Source organism: Bufo bufo, chromosome 5, assembly GCF_905171765.1.
Source record: "Bufo bufo chromosome 5, aBufBuf1.1, whole genome shotgun sequence".
NCBI lineage: Eukaryota > Metazoa > Chordata > Amphibia > Anura > Bufonidae > Bufo > Bufo bufo.
This window is the reverse complement of record NC_053393.1, coordinates 457,335,322-457,354,893: the sequence shown is the minus strand read 5'-3', so window position 1 is coordinate 457,354,893 and position 19,572 is coordinate 457,335,322. Positions and strand designations below refer to the sequence as shown.

The window sequence follows — 19,572 nt, the reverse complement described above, 5'->3', positions numbered from 1 at the left end:
AGAGATTGTGCAGGTGCGGGGAGCCAGTCATCAGTAATGGCCAGGCTCATGGTCTCTCACCATCTCTGCCAGGCCCATCACTGTATACACAGTGTTCATTGAGCCTATAAAGGTCAATGTCGCATTCTGCTCCAGTCCCAGCAGTCAAGTCAGGTAACTGCAGGAGCTGATGGCTCTTAGCAGACCAAGATTATGTCTGCTGCGAGGTAAAAAGGCCTTTTTAAAACATTCGGGGACTATGGTCTTAGATGATCTTTAACAATTTCAGACCCAGAAAGTTATTTGTTTTTGAGTTTTCATTTTTCACTCCCTGCCTTTCCGGGGCTATAACTTTTTTATTTTTCTGTTTACATAGCCGGGTGAGGGCTTGTTTATTGCAGGACAAGTTGCACCGTTTAATATTGCATAATATGTAGTGAGGTGAAATTGGAAAAACAACACAATTCCGCAACAGTTTGACAAGTTTAGTGTTTACAGCGTTCCCTATACAGCAAAACTGACCTATTACTTTCATTCTCTGGGTCAGTACGATTACGTAAATACCACATATATATAGTTTTTCTTGCATTTTAATATTTTAAAAAAACTTGGTGGGAGGTGAAGCGACCAAAACATGGCAAATCGTCCATTTTTACTTTTTTTCTTTTCTATTTTGCCGTTTGTCATATGGGAAAACAATTTTTTATATTTTAATAGTACGGGCATTTTTGCATGTGAAGATACTCATGATGTGTATTTTTTTAATTGTTTACATTTTTTTTTTTACATTTTTGGGAAAGGGGTGTGATTTGAATTTTTATATTTGTTTTATTATAAATTATATAACAAGCAATCATTAGATTGCTTCTCTCATACACTCCAATGCATTAACATTGGAGTATATGAGAAATACTCTATGGGGCACATTTATTAGGACTGGTGTTTTAGACGCTGGCCTTAACAAGGCCCTGCGCTGGCAGTGGATCTGTCGAAGTTATGAAAAGGTGCCAGCCATTTTCTACGCCTAAACCGGAGGTAGTAAATGCCAAGTTATAGCTTTTGAAGATGCATATACTAAAAAGACGAAAGATGTATTTGGTCAGGGATTAGGGGCAGTTGATTAATCGTCTAATCTTGAACTGGCTAAACTAGGACCCCATGATGACTTTTGGTCTAGCAATTTTCACTGTAAAAGTTACAGTTTACTGTTTCTCTTATGTTCAGAAATCTTGCATTTCATTGAGGACTTATGACTGTCTCACAACCAAAAGTCACCAGTAACTTCATATATTACCCTCTGGCTAAATTAGGCTAGTTTCACACAGACAGCAGAGCAATCCGTCAGGCTATTTCAGCAGCTTGTCGGAGGTCTCAGATCTGTCATAGCCGGATAGTGCTGTGTTCCCGCAGGACCCCATAGACTATAATGGGATCCGGCAGGATTCAGCCAAACAAAAACTGTTGCGCATAGCGAGATCTTTTCAGCCGAATCCCAGGATAAATGTCAGGGAGTGGCCGGATTCCTGCTACACCCTATTATAGTCTACAGTTTCCGGCTTCCTAGATAGAGCAATCTGTGAACGGCGAGTCAGCTTCAGACGAGTGTGTTACAGACGAGCATACTGCCCCCCACTGTGGGATCACTAACCAGAACTCGGCATCATAGAGATGTATGATTTTTTTTTTTACTTCTAATCTGAAGAAAAATCATTTCTCTTATGTCTCTATCTGAAACTCATACATGTTTCTGTTTCTTTTCACAGGAGACCATTGAAAACATTAGCAATGGAGGAGCACAGCTTGTTTTTAATGGACGTGTTTAACTCAATTTTGGGGACATTATTTAGGACACTACCTTTAATAAGACAACCTTATTTTTACGAGTACTTATGTCTTTTAGTTGCTACAACTTCCAGGACACCTCTTTATACTTTTCAGTATGATTTTTATGAAATGATCTTTTCAGCAGCAGATGGATTACATTTTATATTATGCAAAAAAAAATTGCATTTCACCAGTATTTTACACAAAGGAGTCCGGGCCTTCTAGAAATATGTGTAGAGAGATTATCTGTAGTGCATCCACAAAAAGCAAGCCATTTAATCATTGGCAAGCAAAGTTTCCTGCCATTCTGAACTTAAGAACTTGTATCAGATTAAGCACAGTTAGACATGTCTCCTTGGGTACCCTTCAAACATAATGATTTTAGAATATTTCACTGTAACTGGGACAATTACTAATTCAGTCAGTTAAACTTATACACTGCTCAAAAAAATAAAGGGAACACAAAAATAACACATCCTAGATCTGAGTTAATTAAATATTTTTCTGAAATACTTTGTTCTTTACATAGTTGAATGTGCTGACAACAAAATCACACAAAAAAAAAATGGAAATCAAATTTTTCAACCCATGGAGGTCTGGATTTGGAGTCACACTCAAAATTAAAGTGGAAAAACACACTACAGGCTGATCCAACTTTGATGTAATGTCCTTAAAACAAGTCAAAATGAGGCTCAGTAGTGTGTGTGGCCTCCCCGTGCCTGTATGACCTCCCTACAACGCCTGTGCATGCTCCTGATGAGGTGGCGGACGGTCTCCTGAGGGATCTCCTCCCAGACCTGGACTAAAGCATCTGCCAACTCCTGGACAGTCTGTGGTGCAACGTGACGTTGGTGGATAGAGCGAGACATGATGTCCCAGATGTGCTCAATTGGATTCAGGTCTGGGGAACGGGCGGGCCAGTCCATAGCATCAATGCCTTCGTCTTGCAGGAACTGCTGACACACTCCAGCCACATGAGGTCTAGCATTGTCTTGCATTTGGAGGAACCCAGGGCCAACCGCACCAGCATATGGTCTCACAAGGGGTCTGAGGATCTCATCTCGGTACCTAATGGCAGTCAGGCTACCTCTGGCGAGCACATGGAGGGCTGTGCGGCCCTCCAAAGAAATGCCACCCCACACCATTACTGACCCAATGCCAAACCGGTCATGCTGGAGGATGTTGCAGGCAGCACAACATTCTCCACGGCGTCTCCAGACTCTGTCACGTCTGTCACATGTGCTCAGTGTGAACCTGCTTTCATCTGTGAAGAGCACAGGGCGCCAGTGGCGAATTTGCCAATCTTGGTGTTCTCTGGCAAATGGCAAATGCCAAACGTCCTGCACGGTGTTGGGCTGTAAGCACAACCCCCACCTGTGGACGTTGGGCCCTCATATCACCCTCATGGAGTCTGTTTCTGACCGTTTGAGCAGATACATGCACATTTGCGGCCTGCTGGAGGTCATTTTGCAGGGCTCTGGCAGTGCTCCTCCTGTTCCTCCTTGCACAAAGGCGGAGGTAGCAGTCCTGCTGCTGGGTTGTTGCCCTCCTACGGCCTCCTTTACGTCTCCTGATGTACTGGCCTGTCTCCTGGTAGCGCCTCCATGCTCTAGACACTACGCTGACAGACACAGCAAACCTTCTTGCCACAGCTCGCATTGATGTGCCATCCTGGTTAAGCTGCACTACCTGAGCCACTTGTGTGGGTTGTAGACTCCGTCTCATGCTACCACTAGAGTGAAAGCACCGCCAGCATTCAAAAGTGACCAAAACATCAGCCAGGAAGCATAGGAACTGAGAAGTAGTCTGTAGTCCCCACTTGCAGAACCACTCCTTTATTGCGGGTGTCTTGCTAATTGCCTATAATTTACACCTGTTGTCTATCCCATTTGCACAACAGCATGTGAAATTGATTGTCACTCAGTGTTGCTTCCTAAGTGGACAGTTTGATTTCACAGAAGTGTGATTGACTTGGAGTTACATTGTGTTGTTTAGGTGTTCCCTTTATTTTTTTGAGCAGTGTACTTATGGATCCATTTATTGCTAGTTAAAGTTTTGGTTTAGAAATGTTGGTCAGATCTTAATACACTCATATGGGTTCAGGGATGGGGTCCCACATTAGCAATTCTACATTTATCTAGGATGAATATTTTAATAAGTAAGGCCTTATTCAGACATCACGAACTTGTGCTGTCCATCTTCTCCATGGACAGAACATGTATTCATTGATATTAAAGGCTATCTACACCTTTGGAGGCATTTTTTTTATATTATTGCATGGTACTCATTTTGAGCTAAAAATAATTTTTTCTTAATTAGTCTTTAATAAAAATGTTGAGCCACTTTCTCTGTACAGTCTTAAGATTCTCTAGTGACATTCTCAGTATTTTTACTGTTTCCATGATCCATAGTTACACCACGGAAGCATGCCTTATTTTTTCCCTGTTTATAGATCCATCTCGCACAATATAGTCTATGGTTCTGTGAAAAAACACTGACAAAACACGGATGGCATCCATGTTTTGTTTGTGGTTCATGGATCGTTGCTAGGAGATGCTATTGAAATAAATTTTCAGCCTAGCAGTGTCCATGGATAACATACGGAGGACAAAAAATTGACACATGGAGCAAACATGGATCCTTCATGAGCATCTTCACAGATAAACCCCTGACCATCTTGTCACTGATGTCATCACAGACACGGATGTGTGAATAAGCCCTAATATTTATCTCTGTTAAGGCTCATGCACGCGGCCGTTGGTTGGGCGTGCCCGTATTGCGGCCCGCAAACAGCGCGTCCACAGTAGACGGGCACCAGCCGTGTGCACCCAGCTTCACAGATGCGAACCCATTCACTTCAATGGGTCTGCAATCCGTAAGGTCCAGTGCGGAATGGAGGCACTAAGGAGTGCTTCCGTCGGGTTTCTCACCGTGCCTCCGTACAGCAAAAAAAAAAAAAATTTTGCGGAGTCGACAGATCACTGACCCATTCAAGTTGAATGGGTTTGGTTCTGTTCATGGAATCTGCACAGATGTTGCCCGTGCATTGGGGACCGCAAATTGTGGTCCATGAGCATGAGCCCTTCAAGACATACAAGAACTCCTGGTATGGTCAGTAAAAAAGAGTACAGGAACATTAACGTCACATCCATACGTTGCATATTTTGTGTGTGTATGCTGCACAGGTTTCGGAATCCAGTAACATAAGGGTGAATTCACACATGGCAGATTTTTTGCAATAGTTTCTGTGACTGACCATTTCATCTGAATGGAGCTTGCACAAATATGTGTGCTTACTGCAGAAACCCCATTCAGATTAATGGAACTGATTATCAGATATATCTGCAACAAATCTACCACATGTGAATTCAGCCCGAATGAAATGATCAAAATGTACTGTGCACATTGTGGAATATTTCTGTGCGCAAATTGATTGCGGTGTGGATTTTAAAATCTGCAGCATGCCAATTTATGTCACAGATCCATCAGGGATTTGATGCAAAACATTCTCAATTGACTTCAATAGGGGGCTATTTTCTACACCAAATTTGCATGAATGATGAGGTTTGTATGCAGATTTTAATGTGGATTTGACACTAATCTGCAACAAAATCCAAAGTCTTAAATACAGATGAGCAAATTTCCCAAAACTCGTGTCATGTCCAAATCAAAAGTGCCTCAACTTCCCTGGAAAGTTGTGTATGATACTCTAAGGTTTCCTAGGGCTGTATGCAACCCCTTTCAAGCTCATTAATGCCAAGCAAGCATCAGTAAAGTCAAAGCAGGGGCGGACTGGCTATATACCCTACAGGGAAATCTACCAATGGGCCGATGTCCAGGGGGCCACCCAAGCCCTCCTAACTGCCGCTGGCCAGTTATCCAACCATCTGATGCTTTCAGCAATAATGAATGCTAGAAGTAACAGCTACTTATGCACCTGGCCGGCAGCTGCAGGTACCCTCTTGAATTCAATTGAGGATAGCAGTGTGGCAGCAGTATTTTTTGCTGCACTGTGGTATTTGGTTCTGCTGGGGCGGTATTTTGTGCTGCACTACAGTGTTGCCAGCCCCACCTACTTCTATTGTCCCTGCCTAATTGTGTTGGCACTCCCTGTATAAATTTGGACCCGGCTACAACATGGGGACAGTTTTAGGTTGTTCTCCAGGGCCACTTGAAGTTTCCTGTGCTAAAGTGACAATGACATATATGACTATGTGTAACCAAATGGTAGCCGGTGGTTCGTCGAATTTCATAAAGAAATTTGATTCAAAGTGCATTTCTTTGTATGTAGCGGGTGCGATGATGCGGAAAGGGGATCCTGCCACCCTCCGACATCGAGCCCCTCAGATCGCTGATTGTGGCATCTGATGCTACAATTGTGGGCTTTCAGGGGTTAATCCAGTAAAAAATAAATTAAAAAAAACATACTCGCCTTATCCATTTGCCCGTGGAGAGGCCATCGCACGTCGCAGCCCTCACACGTCACCCCGAACAAGATTTTGCACGGTATCATCAATCAAGATGGCTGCAACGGCTGGCTGAGGTATGTATTTTTCTTTCTTTTTTTTTTTGTTGTTGCCATTTTGGTAATAAAATAGATTTTTCCTAAAATTCTGATTGAAGTCAATTTGTTTAAATTCGATTCGCCCCAACACTCAACAAACAGCCTGTTTAACAATACACTGCAACAAAATGGTGCGGCAAAATTCACATGTTTTGGTGTGGATTTGTCACTGCAGATTCTTAAGGAACACATGCATTGGTGCGCGTTTGCACCAGCCTGATCACACAGGCCAATGGCTACAGCAGTCGTTTCTCCCTCATTCTGTTCCATTCATTATCAGTAGCACATCCCTGATTACATAAGAGGATGTGCTGCCAAAAATCCGGCATCTTTTACCTTTAAACACTCGTTCATTGGATGCCATATTATACAAGCCAATTATTGCAAACCTGCGTTCCTATAAATGTTCGTTCGCGATAATTTGCCAATAATTATGCGATCTAATAGGCACTTAAGACTGAACATAGTAAATAAAAAAATATGCCAACAGTCAGACAGAACATACATAACCATACAGAGTCGGTATGGTAAGGTGGGAAGGGGCATGGCCAGGGGCGTACATAGAAATCATTGGGCCCCATAGCAAGAATTTTTAATTGGGGCCCCCTAACTCCGACTACTACCCACCCTGACCCATCCCACCACCTCCCCTGGCTCCTCCTCTACCACACCCCTGTTGTATTCCTACTGACCCAGAGAATGAAGGGCACAGGTCAGTTTTGCCACAAAGGGAACACCGTAAGAACAAAACCCGTAAAACGATGGAGGAATTGGAGTTTTTTTTGCAATTCCACCCCATTTGCCTGCTGCCTACTACATTGTATGCCATATTAATGTACAACTTGCAAAAAATAAGCCCTCATATGGATATGTGAACGGAAAAATTTAAAAGTTATGGCTCAAGGAAGATAGGGAAGAAAAATGAAAATTAAAAAATTAAAAAACCTCCGGTATCTTAATGGTTGAAAAGAATATCTAACCCCTATTATACCCACCAAAATGCAACAGTTCTTCACCCTTATGGCCCCAGAATACACCACATGCCCCCTCCCCTCACAGCAATGAGTTCACCTCACTCACGGCATCTGAGAGTGTTAAAAACCAGAAGTGTGGGATTCCTCTTCAGGCGTGCTTTCCCCCAGCGGAGATCGGTAAAAGCACCATGTTCTATAAATAAGCCACAGCCTGTACTAGGCTTCCAGGCTGATTGGTAGTATATCCCAGTTTAGGCCACTAGCTGGCAGCAATGAACTGTGATATAGTGATTTCTATACAGACTAATGGAGCAATTTATATCTGATGATTTTAAAGTGGACCTTTCACCAGAATAAAGCATCTAAACTACCTATACAGACGTGTAGAGCGGCGCCCAGGGATCCCCCTGCACTTACTGTTATACCCGGGCGCAGCTTCGTTCGCCCGGTATAGCCTCCGGTATCTTCATAGTTAGGCTCCACCCAGGGGAACCTGCCGCGGTCTCCTTCTCCCATGCTGTAGTGCTGGCCAATCACAGCGCTCAGCTCATAGCCTGAGAGTTTTTTTTTCTCTCAGGCTATGAGCTGAGCGCTGCAGCGCTACAGCATGGGAGAAGGAGACCGCGGCAGGTTCCACTGGGTGGAGCCTAACTATGAAGATACCGGAGGCTATATAGTTAGTTTAGATGCTTTATTCTGGTGAAAGGTCCTCTTTAAGTTGTGGTCCAATTGGGGGACCTAACAAAAAGTAAAAAAAAAAAAAGGGTTTGAAAATATAAAAAAAAAGTAAAAATTGAAATCATTCCCATTTCCCAAATAAAAATAAACAAAAAAATAGCATTATGGGCATCGCCTAATGATAAAACGCCCATACTATTAAAATATTTTAAAAAAGTTAGCCCATATGGTGAATGGCGTACCAGAAAAATATTTGAAAAAAGGCAGATTCTTGTTTTTTTCATCACTTTATAGCCCAAGAAAATTGAATAAAAAGTGATCAAGTCATACACACCCCAAAATGGTATTGTCAAAAATGCAAAAATGACAGATCGTCCCACAAAAAATTTGCCCCCATACATCTCTGTAGACATAACTGTAAAAAAGTTATGAGGGTCAGAATATCGCAATGAAAAGAAAAAAATATAATTTATGAAGTGAGTCCTGTATATTTAAGTTTTATTTAGACCCTACTTTTAAAATGTTTCTGTTGGGATTTGAACTCACAACCACCTACATTAAAGGCAAAGACCTTAACCACTGGGCTATAGAGATCAGTGCTAAGTCATAGTTGAAAAACCTCATAGAAGTTTCTCTTGTATTAAAAAAGTGTAAAGTAGACTTGTATACACAGGGTGTCCCCCAAACATAGTGACCATGCTTGGAAATACCCCTTTCATGTTCATATCACTGACTCCATATATGGACACATCCATGGAGTCAGAGCTGGGAAATTCCCCACTGTGGGGCCCTGGCTGAGCATAGGGGAAGCAAGCAGGGCCTGGAACAGAAGAAAAGTGGGTGGGGCCTTCCTTGTGCTCCGGGCCCCATAGCAGCTTCGTGGTCTGTCTATATTGGCAGTATGCCACTGGGCATGGCATCCTATCCGCTAACTATCTACCTTGGAATGCCTTTGCTCACTTGCTTCTCTACAGAAAATCCCAAGCTGCGCATAAACATTAGGCCTCAAGTACATGTCCGTACCTTATTTTGCAGTCCACAAAAATTGCAGATCTGAAAAACACGGATACTGACCTCATGCATTCCACATTTTGTGGAACGGAAGGTCGGCCCCTCAATAGACCATCCTATCCTAGTCCTTAGAAAGCTGTCAGGCAAATGTTCAATCTTCCCATATTAATTTGAATACGGAAAATTAATAAGGCTAGTTTCACACTAGCACTAAACTGTTCATCGCAAACGGGCATAGCTGGAGACTACATTTCCCCTCCATTAACTATAATGGGACCCAGTGGGGATCTGACCTGTTTGTGGCATTAGTGCCAGGATTCTGATGGACAAAAACACTGCTTTCAGTGGTATTAATCAGGGCCGTCTTTCATATTGATTGGACCCTGAGCAAAAATTTACTTGGGCAGCCTGGATCCCGCCTTCCCACACCTTAGCAGGCAATCACGCCCTCCACCACAACACACACAAAAAAATCCACACATCTGGTAGAGTACAGTGAATCACTGTAAATATTTCCAGTTCTGAAGACTCCAGAGGCTCAGGATCAGTGCTCTGGGAAGCTGGGCTCAGGCTGGAAGTGGGCACCGGTCTGCAGGAAGGAGACCAAGGTATACACGATACAGCACCCCACACTATACAGCCCCCCACACTATACAATACAGCAGTATAGCACTCCACACTATATAGCACCCACAGTATACAGCCCCCGACACTATACAGGCCCCCCCACAGTATACAGGACCCCCCCACACAGTATACAGGCCCCCCACACAGTATACAGCCCCCCCACACACAGTATACATGCCCCCCACACACAGTATACAGGCCCTCCACACACAGTATACAGGCCCCCCACAGTCAGTATACAGCCCCCCCACAGTCAGTATACAGGCCCCCCACAGTATACAGGCCCCCACAGTATACAGGCCCCCACAGTATACAGGCCCCCACAGTATACAGACCCACCTCAGTATACAGCCCCCCAACAGTCAGTATACAGGCCCCCCACAGTCAGTATACAGGCCCCCCACAGTCAGTATACAGGCCCCCCACAGTATACAGGCCCCCCACAGTATACAGGCCCCCCCACAGAATACAGCCCCCCCACAGTATACAGCCCCCCCACAGTCAGTATACAGGCCCCCCACAGTCAGTATACAGGCCCACCACAGTCAGTATACAGGCCCACCACAGTCAGTATACAGGCCCCCCACAGTATACAGCCCCCCCACAGTCAGTATACAGGCCCCCCACAGTCAGTATACAGGCCCCCCACAGTCAGTATACAGGCCCCCCACAGTATACAGGCCCCCCACAGTATATAGCACCCCACTATACAGTAGTTTACAGTATATTAGCATAACAGCCCCTGTCACCTTTTTCTGATGTAATCTTCACAAAAAAAGCTCCACAGTTAAGGCAAACTTCTACAGCAACACCCCTGATAGGACCTGTGATGACCTCATAGCCATGTGACCAGTAATATTGCTAGGTTACTGGTCACATGGTGATGATGTCATCTAAGGTCCTAGATCACACTCACAGCTCTCACAGACACAGTTTGCTGGCTGGAGTGCCGGCAGGCATGGCATGGCAGCACCCCCTGTGTAGCTGACAGCCTGACACCCGGGGCAGTGGCTAGCAGGGCTCAAGAGGCAGCTGCCTTGGGCCCCCCAGGAGCAACTGGGCCCGGGGCAGCTGCCCATTTTGCCCCTTGGTAAAGACGGCCCTGGTATTAATCCGACCGAATCTTGGTACTAATGTTGGAAACAGGCCAGATCGCCACTGGGTCCCATTATTGTCAAAAGGTCCTGGCGGTGCTGCAGCAGTTTCTGGCTGTGTTGGATGCAATGAACTCTGGCAGGCTGTTCACCTACTGGAACAGTTAAGTGTGAAACTAGGCAAAAACACCGTCAGACATTGCTAACAGTGGGTTATTACCCACAGGTACAAGGGATTGAGCATTTTTATAATGCTAGTCTATGGTGTCGCACTGCGACATTGTAACGGTCACGTCCACACACACACAGGGGGAAGGATAGTGACCACTGCGCTCCACCCTCACCCCTGGCCCTGCCTACTTGCCTCACGAGTCCTGATGACAGGGGACAACTGGACGACAGTCCCTATCTTAGGATACGTGCAGGGAAGACAGATAAGACAAAATACGGAACATGAACGGACCGGGTCAGAACCAAGAGAGCTACGCAGTACAAAGGGTTAAGCAAAGAATGGTCAGGAGAAGCCGGGGTCAAATACCAGGAGAGTAGAGAAGTACAAGAGGAGTCCTAAGAGAGTAGTCAGGTGGGAGCCGAGGTCACATTACCAGGACGGATGCGCAGTACAGGAGGAGCAGGCAAAGGATCGTCAGGGAACGGAATCAGGTGAGTATTCAGTAGTCCAACAAATAGCCAGGAACCTAGAAATTAACAGGCAACCTGTGGCTAGCAGGCTGCCTGTATTTATAGTGGGGAGTGAGGGTCATGTGACGTGGCCAGCGTCACATGACCGACAGACCAACCAGTTGAGCACCGAGTGATCAGCTCGGTGCTCAAGGCAGACTTAGGAGCAGGGAGCCACCCAGCAGTAAAGTCGCCCTGGGAATGAGGTCAAACATAGATCCTCATTCCCAAACCTAAGCAACAGGTCTGCGGGTAATGGGGGACCGAGTGCACCTTCGGAACCCAGTTACAGACATGCTGCGACTGCTACGTGACAGTCGCAGAAAAATCCGAATCTTGAATGGATTTTTTGCGACTGTCGCATCGCAGTCACAGCATGTCGCATGTCGCAGTGCGACACCATAGGCTATCATTATAAAAATTGTTGCGCGACATTGGTGCGACAAATGTCGTTGTGTAGACCTAGCCTTAGAGATGTATGGCTTGAGGCCAGTGATTGGTTGCAATAGTCACATGGATATATGGGTGTATCATCATTGCAGCCAAGCGAACTCCTGGCAAGAAGCCCCTGAGGGCCTCGCTGGAGCAGGAATCTAATTGGTACTGGTTCTTTTTATCAGATTCGACCCCCCCACCCCCAGTTGCCTAGTTTTTCCGGTATCTTGGATAACCCCTTTAAGGACATGTATTTACTGGCGATTTTTATTATTTTTTTAAAGTGCTCTTCTGAAAATTCCCTATAAAAATAACAGAGGAGCTCTTTTTTTTTTATCTCCCACTGAATTATGTTTTTCTGATGTTATTCTTTTTTAAATGTGTGCGATCACATTTGCATTTTCCGTTTGTATATGTATTTCGCCATAGTGATCTGCACCACATACAGGTTGTGCTGACCCAACCCCCTATTTTTTTCTTTGTAGTATATATTGGAGGCGTGGCGATCTCCTTGGAGTCATTGCACACCTGACCAGTTAATCTGTCCTTGAGGCTGGTTTTAAAGTCAGTATAAAACTGAGTCTGCTTGTATAGAACCTACCATTAGCCATCTGGCTCCAGGAGAAGTATATGGTGGGTTCAGCATGCATGTTGGTACTTGCATCCCTGGATCCGATGAAAGCTGTAATGGCACCGGACGGGGTTACAAGCAAAGTGTACTTGGCTTGCATGCTGACCTGCATTCCCTGGATTTTATGTGGCTGTCGTGGCCCATGAACAGGTAGGAACAAGAGTTAGGGACCACTCATGAGACAACCTTGACGCGGTGAGTGGCTTACTATGCTTTGGCCAAAATATAAACCAATGTCTCATCCAGCATGGAGGGCAGAGTGCTGGATGTAGTGTGCGATCACATTTGCATTTTCCGTTTGTATATGTATTTCGCCATAGTGATCTGCACCACATACAGGTTGTGCTGACCCAACCCCCTATTTTTTTCTTTGTAGTATATATTGGAGGCGTGGCGATCTCCTTGGAGTCATTGCACACCTGACCAGTTAATCTGTCCTTGAGGCTGGTTTTAAAGTCAGTATAAAACTGAGTCTGCTTGTATAGAACCTACCATTAGCCATCTGGCTCCAGGAGAAGTATATGGTGGGTTCAGCATGCATGTTGGTACTTGCATCCCTGGATCCGATGAAAGCTGTAATGGCACCGGACGGGGTTACAAGCAAAGTGTACTTGGCTTGCATGCTGACCTGCATTCCCTGGATTTTATGTGGCTGTCGTGGCCCATGAACAGGTAGGAACAAGAGTTAGGGACCACTCATGAGACAACCTTGACGCGGTGAGTGGCTTACTATGCTTTGGCCAAAATATAAACCAATGTCTCATCCAGCATGGAGGGCAGAGTGCTGGATGTAGTGTGCGATCACATTTGCATTTTCCATTCTTTTTTAAATGTCTGAATAAATTGAAAACTAGACATTCCTCTAAGTTGTCAATAAGTTGTATGCCTACACCTTCTGACAGTATCAGACCGTGTTGGAATCCATCTTATTGACACGAGGAATGGGTATGCCAAGTTGTTAATTTAGTCATACCTTTCTAGGAGGAAGAACAGAGGACCAGCACAGCACAGTGTTGGGAGAAAAGATGCTCCACAGTTGATATTTTATGTTGAATGTAAGTATTTAGTAAAATAGGTGAAATTACAGATCCAGTGTAACAAGACAATAAAGATACTAAGAATAATATGATTGAATTTTAGTTATTGAAAGTGATATATTACAATAAAATGTGCAAAACAATAATTTATTCTGTTTTGAAAGATACAAGCTACAATTTAAAAGGTCCTCGTATCTTTGTCACCTTTTTAAAGGACTTTACCTTACCTTCTACAGTTCATGTGTGGCAGATTTGTGCAGAAATATTTGTCACAATGCCATTCATACTGAATGGGGGTTGTAAAAAAAAACAAGCACATGCTTCATAAAAACCAATTCCAATGTATGGAAAAGTCCCAGAAATCTCTGCAACAAATCTGCTACATGTGAACTTGAACTTACATGACATTTGCATATAGCCAAATACATAGACCTAGATTGCTCTTCTGTTTTTAGAAGAGGAGGGAGCTGCATATTGCTGCCGTCTCCTGTTCTGCTCCAGAGGACATTAGAGGTACATATAAGATATACAGATTATATTTTGTAAAAACAGAAGGAAGCATGTATGATAAATCTGAATTGTCCAAAGATATAAAATACTTTTTATTATATACATTTTGAGTAGTAAAAGTAGTTTTTTTTTATCAAATGACCACCTTTATGTCCATGCAGCAAATGTTACGTTAACTTAAACTTGTGAATGCATATTTTATAAGTTCTACTATTACAGCTGTAGATCAAATGTATTTCTTGATCTACAGACTGATTTACTTTTGTTAAGAAAGCAATACTTAGAGATGAATGCCTTTTATGTAAAAAATCAATAAATGAAGACTAAAATGTTGTACGGTGTATCCTTCTGTTCATGATACTTCTCACAGTGTGCCCATATACCTTAACTTCTTCCAGGGGTGCACCACCAATGAGGCTAGATGAGGCAATCCACTCAGGCAGCATCAGGTAGGGACAAGAGGGGCAATGGGCAATGAGTGCTTTCATTGTGAAAATGCTCATCTGTACATATTCAACTGCATCGCTGTACTAAGGACAGCAATACAGTTGAATGTTGCAACAAGGCACGGGACCGATGTCTTCCTGGCCCACCATTTCCTCTAATAGGCTTTAGTCCTAGGTCCTGTAGCCTATCAGAGGCCAGTGTCATGATTAACGCGCTGCCTGAGCTGGGCTGCATAGAGCTCAGGGCACAGACTAGAAGAGGTCTGTGTCTTGCACCGCATCGCTGAAAGCAGAATGGAGGTAAGTATTTGAGTAGATTATTTTTATTTGGCATCATGGTGTTGGGCCACAATGGGGGTGGGGTCATTATTTTGTAATTGGAGAAAGCATTATGGGGACATTGCGGCTGTAAAAAGGAGCATTTTTGTACTGGCACACATTATAAGGGGACCACTATGGGGACATTCGTTTTACTGGGGGCACTAAAAGGGGGTAGTTTTCTGTACTGACACACACATTATAAGGGAACATATTTTGTACTGGCACATAATGGGACATTTTTGTAATTAGCGCACATTGTAAGGGAACATTTTTTGTACTGGCACATAAGGGAGCATTTTTTGTACTGGCACATAAGGGGGCATTTTCTGTACTGGCACATATTATAAGGGAGCATTTTTGTACTGGCACACATTATAAGGTGGGCACTATGGGGACATTTCTTCTACATGGGACACAAATAATTTTTTTTGTACTGGCACACATCATAGGGGAGCATTTTTTGTATTGGCACACATTATAGTGGGAATTACAGTGGGATGCGAAAGTTTGGGCAACCTTGTCAATCGTCATGATTTTCCTGTATAAATCGTTGGTTGTTACGATAAAAAATGTCAGTTAAATATATCATATAGGAGACACACACAGTGATATTTGAGAAGTAAAATTAAGTTTATTGGATTTACAGAAAGTGTGCTATAATTGTTTAAACAAAATTAGGCAGGTGAATAAATTTGGGCACCACAAAAAATAAATGAAATCAATATTTAGTAGATCCTCCTTTTGCAGAAATTACAGCCTCTAAACGCTTCCTGTAGGTTCCAATGAGAGTCTGGATTCTGGTTGAAGGTATTTTGGACCATTCCTCTTTACAAAACATCTTTAGTTCATTCAGGTTTGATGGCTTCCGAGCATGGACAGCTCGCTTTAAGTCACACCACAGATTTTCTATTATATTCAGGTCTGGGGACTGAGATGGCCATTCCAGAACGTTGTACTTGTTCCTCTGCATAAATGCCTTAGTGGATTTTGAGCAGTGTTTAGGGTCGTTGTCTTGTTGAAAGATCCAGCCCCGGCGCAGCTTCAGCTTTGTCACTGATTCCTGGACATTGGTCTCCAGAATCTGCTGATACTGAGTGGAATCCATGCGTCCTTCAACTTTGACAAGATTCCCAGTCCCTGCACTGGCCACACAGACCCACAGCATGATGGAACCACCACCATATGTTACTGTAGGTAGCAGGTGTTTTTCTTGGAATGCTGTGTTCTTTTTCCTCCATGCATAACGCCCCTTGTTATGGCCAAATAACTCAATTTTAGTTTCATCAGTCCACAGCACCTTATTCCAAAATGAAGCTGGCTTGTCCAAATGTGCTTTAGCCCACCTCAAGCGGCACTTTTTGTGCTGTGGGCGGAGAAAAGGCTTCCTCTGCATCCCTCTCGCATACAGCATCTCCTTGTGTAAAGTGCGCCGAATGGTTGAACGATGCACAGTGACTCCATCTGCAGCAAGATGATGTTGTAGGTCTTTGGTGCTGGTCTGTGGGTTGACTCTGACTGTTCTCACCATTCGTCGCTTCTGTCTATCCGACATTTTTCTTGGTCTGCCACTTCGAGCCTTAACTTGAACTGAGCCTGTGGTCTTCCATTTCCTCAATATGTTCCTAACTGTGGAAACAGACAGCTGAAATCTCTGAGACAGTTTTCTGTATCCTTCCCCTAAACCATGATGGTGAACAATCTTTGTCTTCAGGTCATTTGAGAGTTGTTTTGAGACCCGCATGTTGCTACTCTTCAGAGAAAATTAAAAGAGGAGGGAAACTTACAATTGACCCCCTTAAATACTCTCTCATAATTGGATTCACCTGTGTATGTAGGTCAGGGGTCACTGAGCTTACCAAGCCAATTTGAGTTCCAATAATTAGTTCTAAAGGTTTTGGAATCAATAAAATGACAACAGTGCCCAAATTTATGCACCTGCCTAATTTTGTTTAAACAATTATAGCACACTTTCTGTAAATCCAATAAACTTCATTTCACTTCTCAAATATCACTGTGTGTGTCTCCTATATGATATATTTAACTGACATTTGTTATCGTAACAACCAACGATTTATACAGGAAAATCATGACGATTAAGAAGGTTGCCCAAACTTTCGCATCCCACTGTAATTACTACTGGGGGCATTATTACTATTGGGTTCACTGTTACCACATAATGCACTCTAGCAGAGAATTATTACTATTGGTGGGACTTTTTGGAACACTGTTACATTTGAAGGCACCCTTGCACAGTATCAGTTTAGCACAAGTATTTTTGGAGGACACTATATTTACGGCATTATACAGGTAAAACTCGAAAAATTTGAATATCGTTCAAACTAATAAGTTCATTTATTTCAGTAATGCAACTTAAAAGGTGAAACTAATATATGAGATTAACTCATTACATGCAAAGTGAGATATTTCAAGCCTTTATTTGTTATAATTTGGATGATTATGGCTTACAGCTTATGAAAACCCCATAGTCACAATTTTGTGGTACCCTTTGTTAAGGGGGTATGGATTAATTAGCTGACTAGAGTGTGACACTTTGAGCCTAGAATATTGAACCTTTTCACAATATTCAAAATTTAAGTTGCATTAATGCAATTCCTTTTAAGTTGCATTACTGAAATAAATGAACTTTTGCACAATATTGTAATTTTTCGAGTTTCACCTGTAAGTTTCAGGGACACAATTTTCCGGGCACAGTATTTTTGGCAAGCACCCGACAGCATAGGGAGGGTGATTAGAGACTGGGGGTCTCCCCTACCCCTTTGCCCCAATGTGTAAGGGTCAGGGCTGTGGTTGGAGATCATGTGGGAGGTTATAGTGTGGAAGGGGTTAAATTGTAAGCAGGCCTGGTTTGCATCAGAGGAAGGGGCGGTGCTGGGGGGTTATATAAACGACGGTTCTCCCTCTTTACTTCCTCTTGACGGTGGACGAGCTGGTTCCCTCCCGCCCTCCCTGTGAATCGGGGGTGATTGTTGGACTGGGTCCGAGTTGTCCTCATTTGTGTTTTTTGTTAAAAAAAAAAAATAATAATAATAAAAAATTTTAAAAAAGTAAAAAAAAAAAAAAAAAGATGAAGAATATTTGGAGAATAAGAATATGTGTACAAGTCACAGCTGGCGGTATATAACTCAGTTGGAAGTGGTTATGGCACATGGCAGACTTGCCCGCTGGGAGGCCAGCGGCTGGCATACTGCGCCATTGACAGTTATGATGTTATTGTTAAATAAAGAAAGCTGTGGCCGATCATCACCCAGCATTAAAAGGAATTCGGTTGTCAGTCTCTTATTTAAAGGTTGATGGTTTTAGTAGGCCTGACTGTGTGCCCTTCCCCCATGTGGGGTTAATCCCTAATTACCCACAGTCTTAGAGCACTATGTGCCAGTAATTATTGAAGGGGAACTATCTGTGTGGTAATAGTATTTTCAGGGGGATTATCTGTTTCTGCAGTATAGTATTGGGAAGCACATTGGGCACAGTATTAGAGGTGGCAGGATGGGTGTTCAGAAGGTGGGGAGGATCATGGAAAAGTAGTTGTCAAACTCTGCAGACAAGATAAGGCTGAAAGAAATAACCATGGTAGTCTGGTCTGAATGGAGAAGATAAAGAAAGAGAACATCTACATCAGAGGACACATCACTGGATGTAAGTATGTGGCACTGTTAGTATTAACCAATAGGCCTGACAGAACAACAGAAGTGCAGGTTGGGGGACACCTGGGAAATAGTGACCATAAAGTAATAACCTTCCAATTACCATTCAAAAGAGTGTTTCTACACGGAGGAACAAAAATACCAAACTTCAAAAAAGCTACATTTAGCCAACTAAGAGAGGCCATAGGCCTAACTAATTGGGACAAAGTCCTCAAAAATAAAAATACAGCCACAAAATGGGATATCTTTAAAAGCATCCTAAAATCTCATTGTGAGAGGTACATACCGTATGGGAATAAAAGGTTAAGGAACAAAAAGAAACCAATGTGGATAAACAGAACTGTAAAGAAAGCAATAAATGACAAAAAGAAAGCATATAAAACACTAAACCAGGAGGGTAGCACGGAAGCACTGAAAAACTATAAGGAAAAAAATAGAACATGTAAAAAACTAATAAAAGCGGCCAAACTAGAGATAGAGATTAATTGCCAAAGAGAGTAAAACTAACCTTAAAATTTTCTTCAATTATATAAATGTTAAAAAGTATAAATCTGAAGGTGTCGGCCCTTTAAAGAGTAATGAGGGGGGAGTCGCAGAGAGCGACGAGGAGAAAGCAAAGCTGTTAAATATTTTTTTCTCCAATGTATTCACTGAGGAAAATAAACTGTCAGATGAAATGCTCAATGTAAATTAATTCCCCATTAAAAGTGTCCTGTCTGACCCAGGAAGAAGTACATCAGTGACTTAAAAAGATTAAAATAGACAAAATAGACAAAAGGGAATTAAGTAATGTCATAGCCAGACCCTTATTCTGATATTTGCGGACTCTATACTGACAGGGAATGTCCCACAGGATTGATGCATAGCAAATGTGGTGCCAATATTCAAAAAGGGTCCAAAAACAGAGCCGGAAACTATAGGCCGGTAAGTTTAACATCTGTTGTGGGTAAACTGTTTGAAGGTTTTCTGAGAGATGCTATGTTAGAGCATCTCAACGGAAATAAGCAAATAACGCCATATCAGCATGGCTTCATGAGGGATCGGTCATGGCAAACTAATTTAATCAGTTTCTATGAGGAGGTAAGTTCTAGACTT

General features: G+C 43.0%; 1 protein-coding gene across 1 annotated transcript in view; it reads left to right on the top strand.

Annotated features, from left to right (window-relative positions):
* TMEM196 (transmembrane protein 196) overlaps positions 1–1,802 on the top strand; it is a 100,097-nt gene extending 98,295 nt beyond the window's left edge. The window contains exon 4 of the mRNA XM_040434017.1: positions 1,743–1,802. Coding sequence (XP_040289951.1) covers positions 1,743–1,802 — 60 coding nt within the window. The remainder of the gene's footprint in view (positions 1–1,742) is intronic.
* Positions 1,803–19,572: the final 17,770 nt, after the last annotated feature.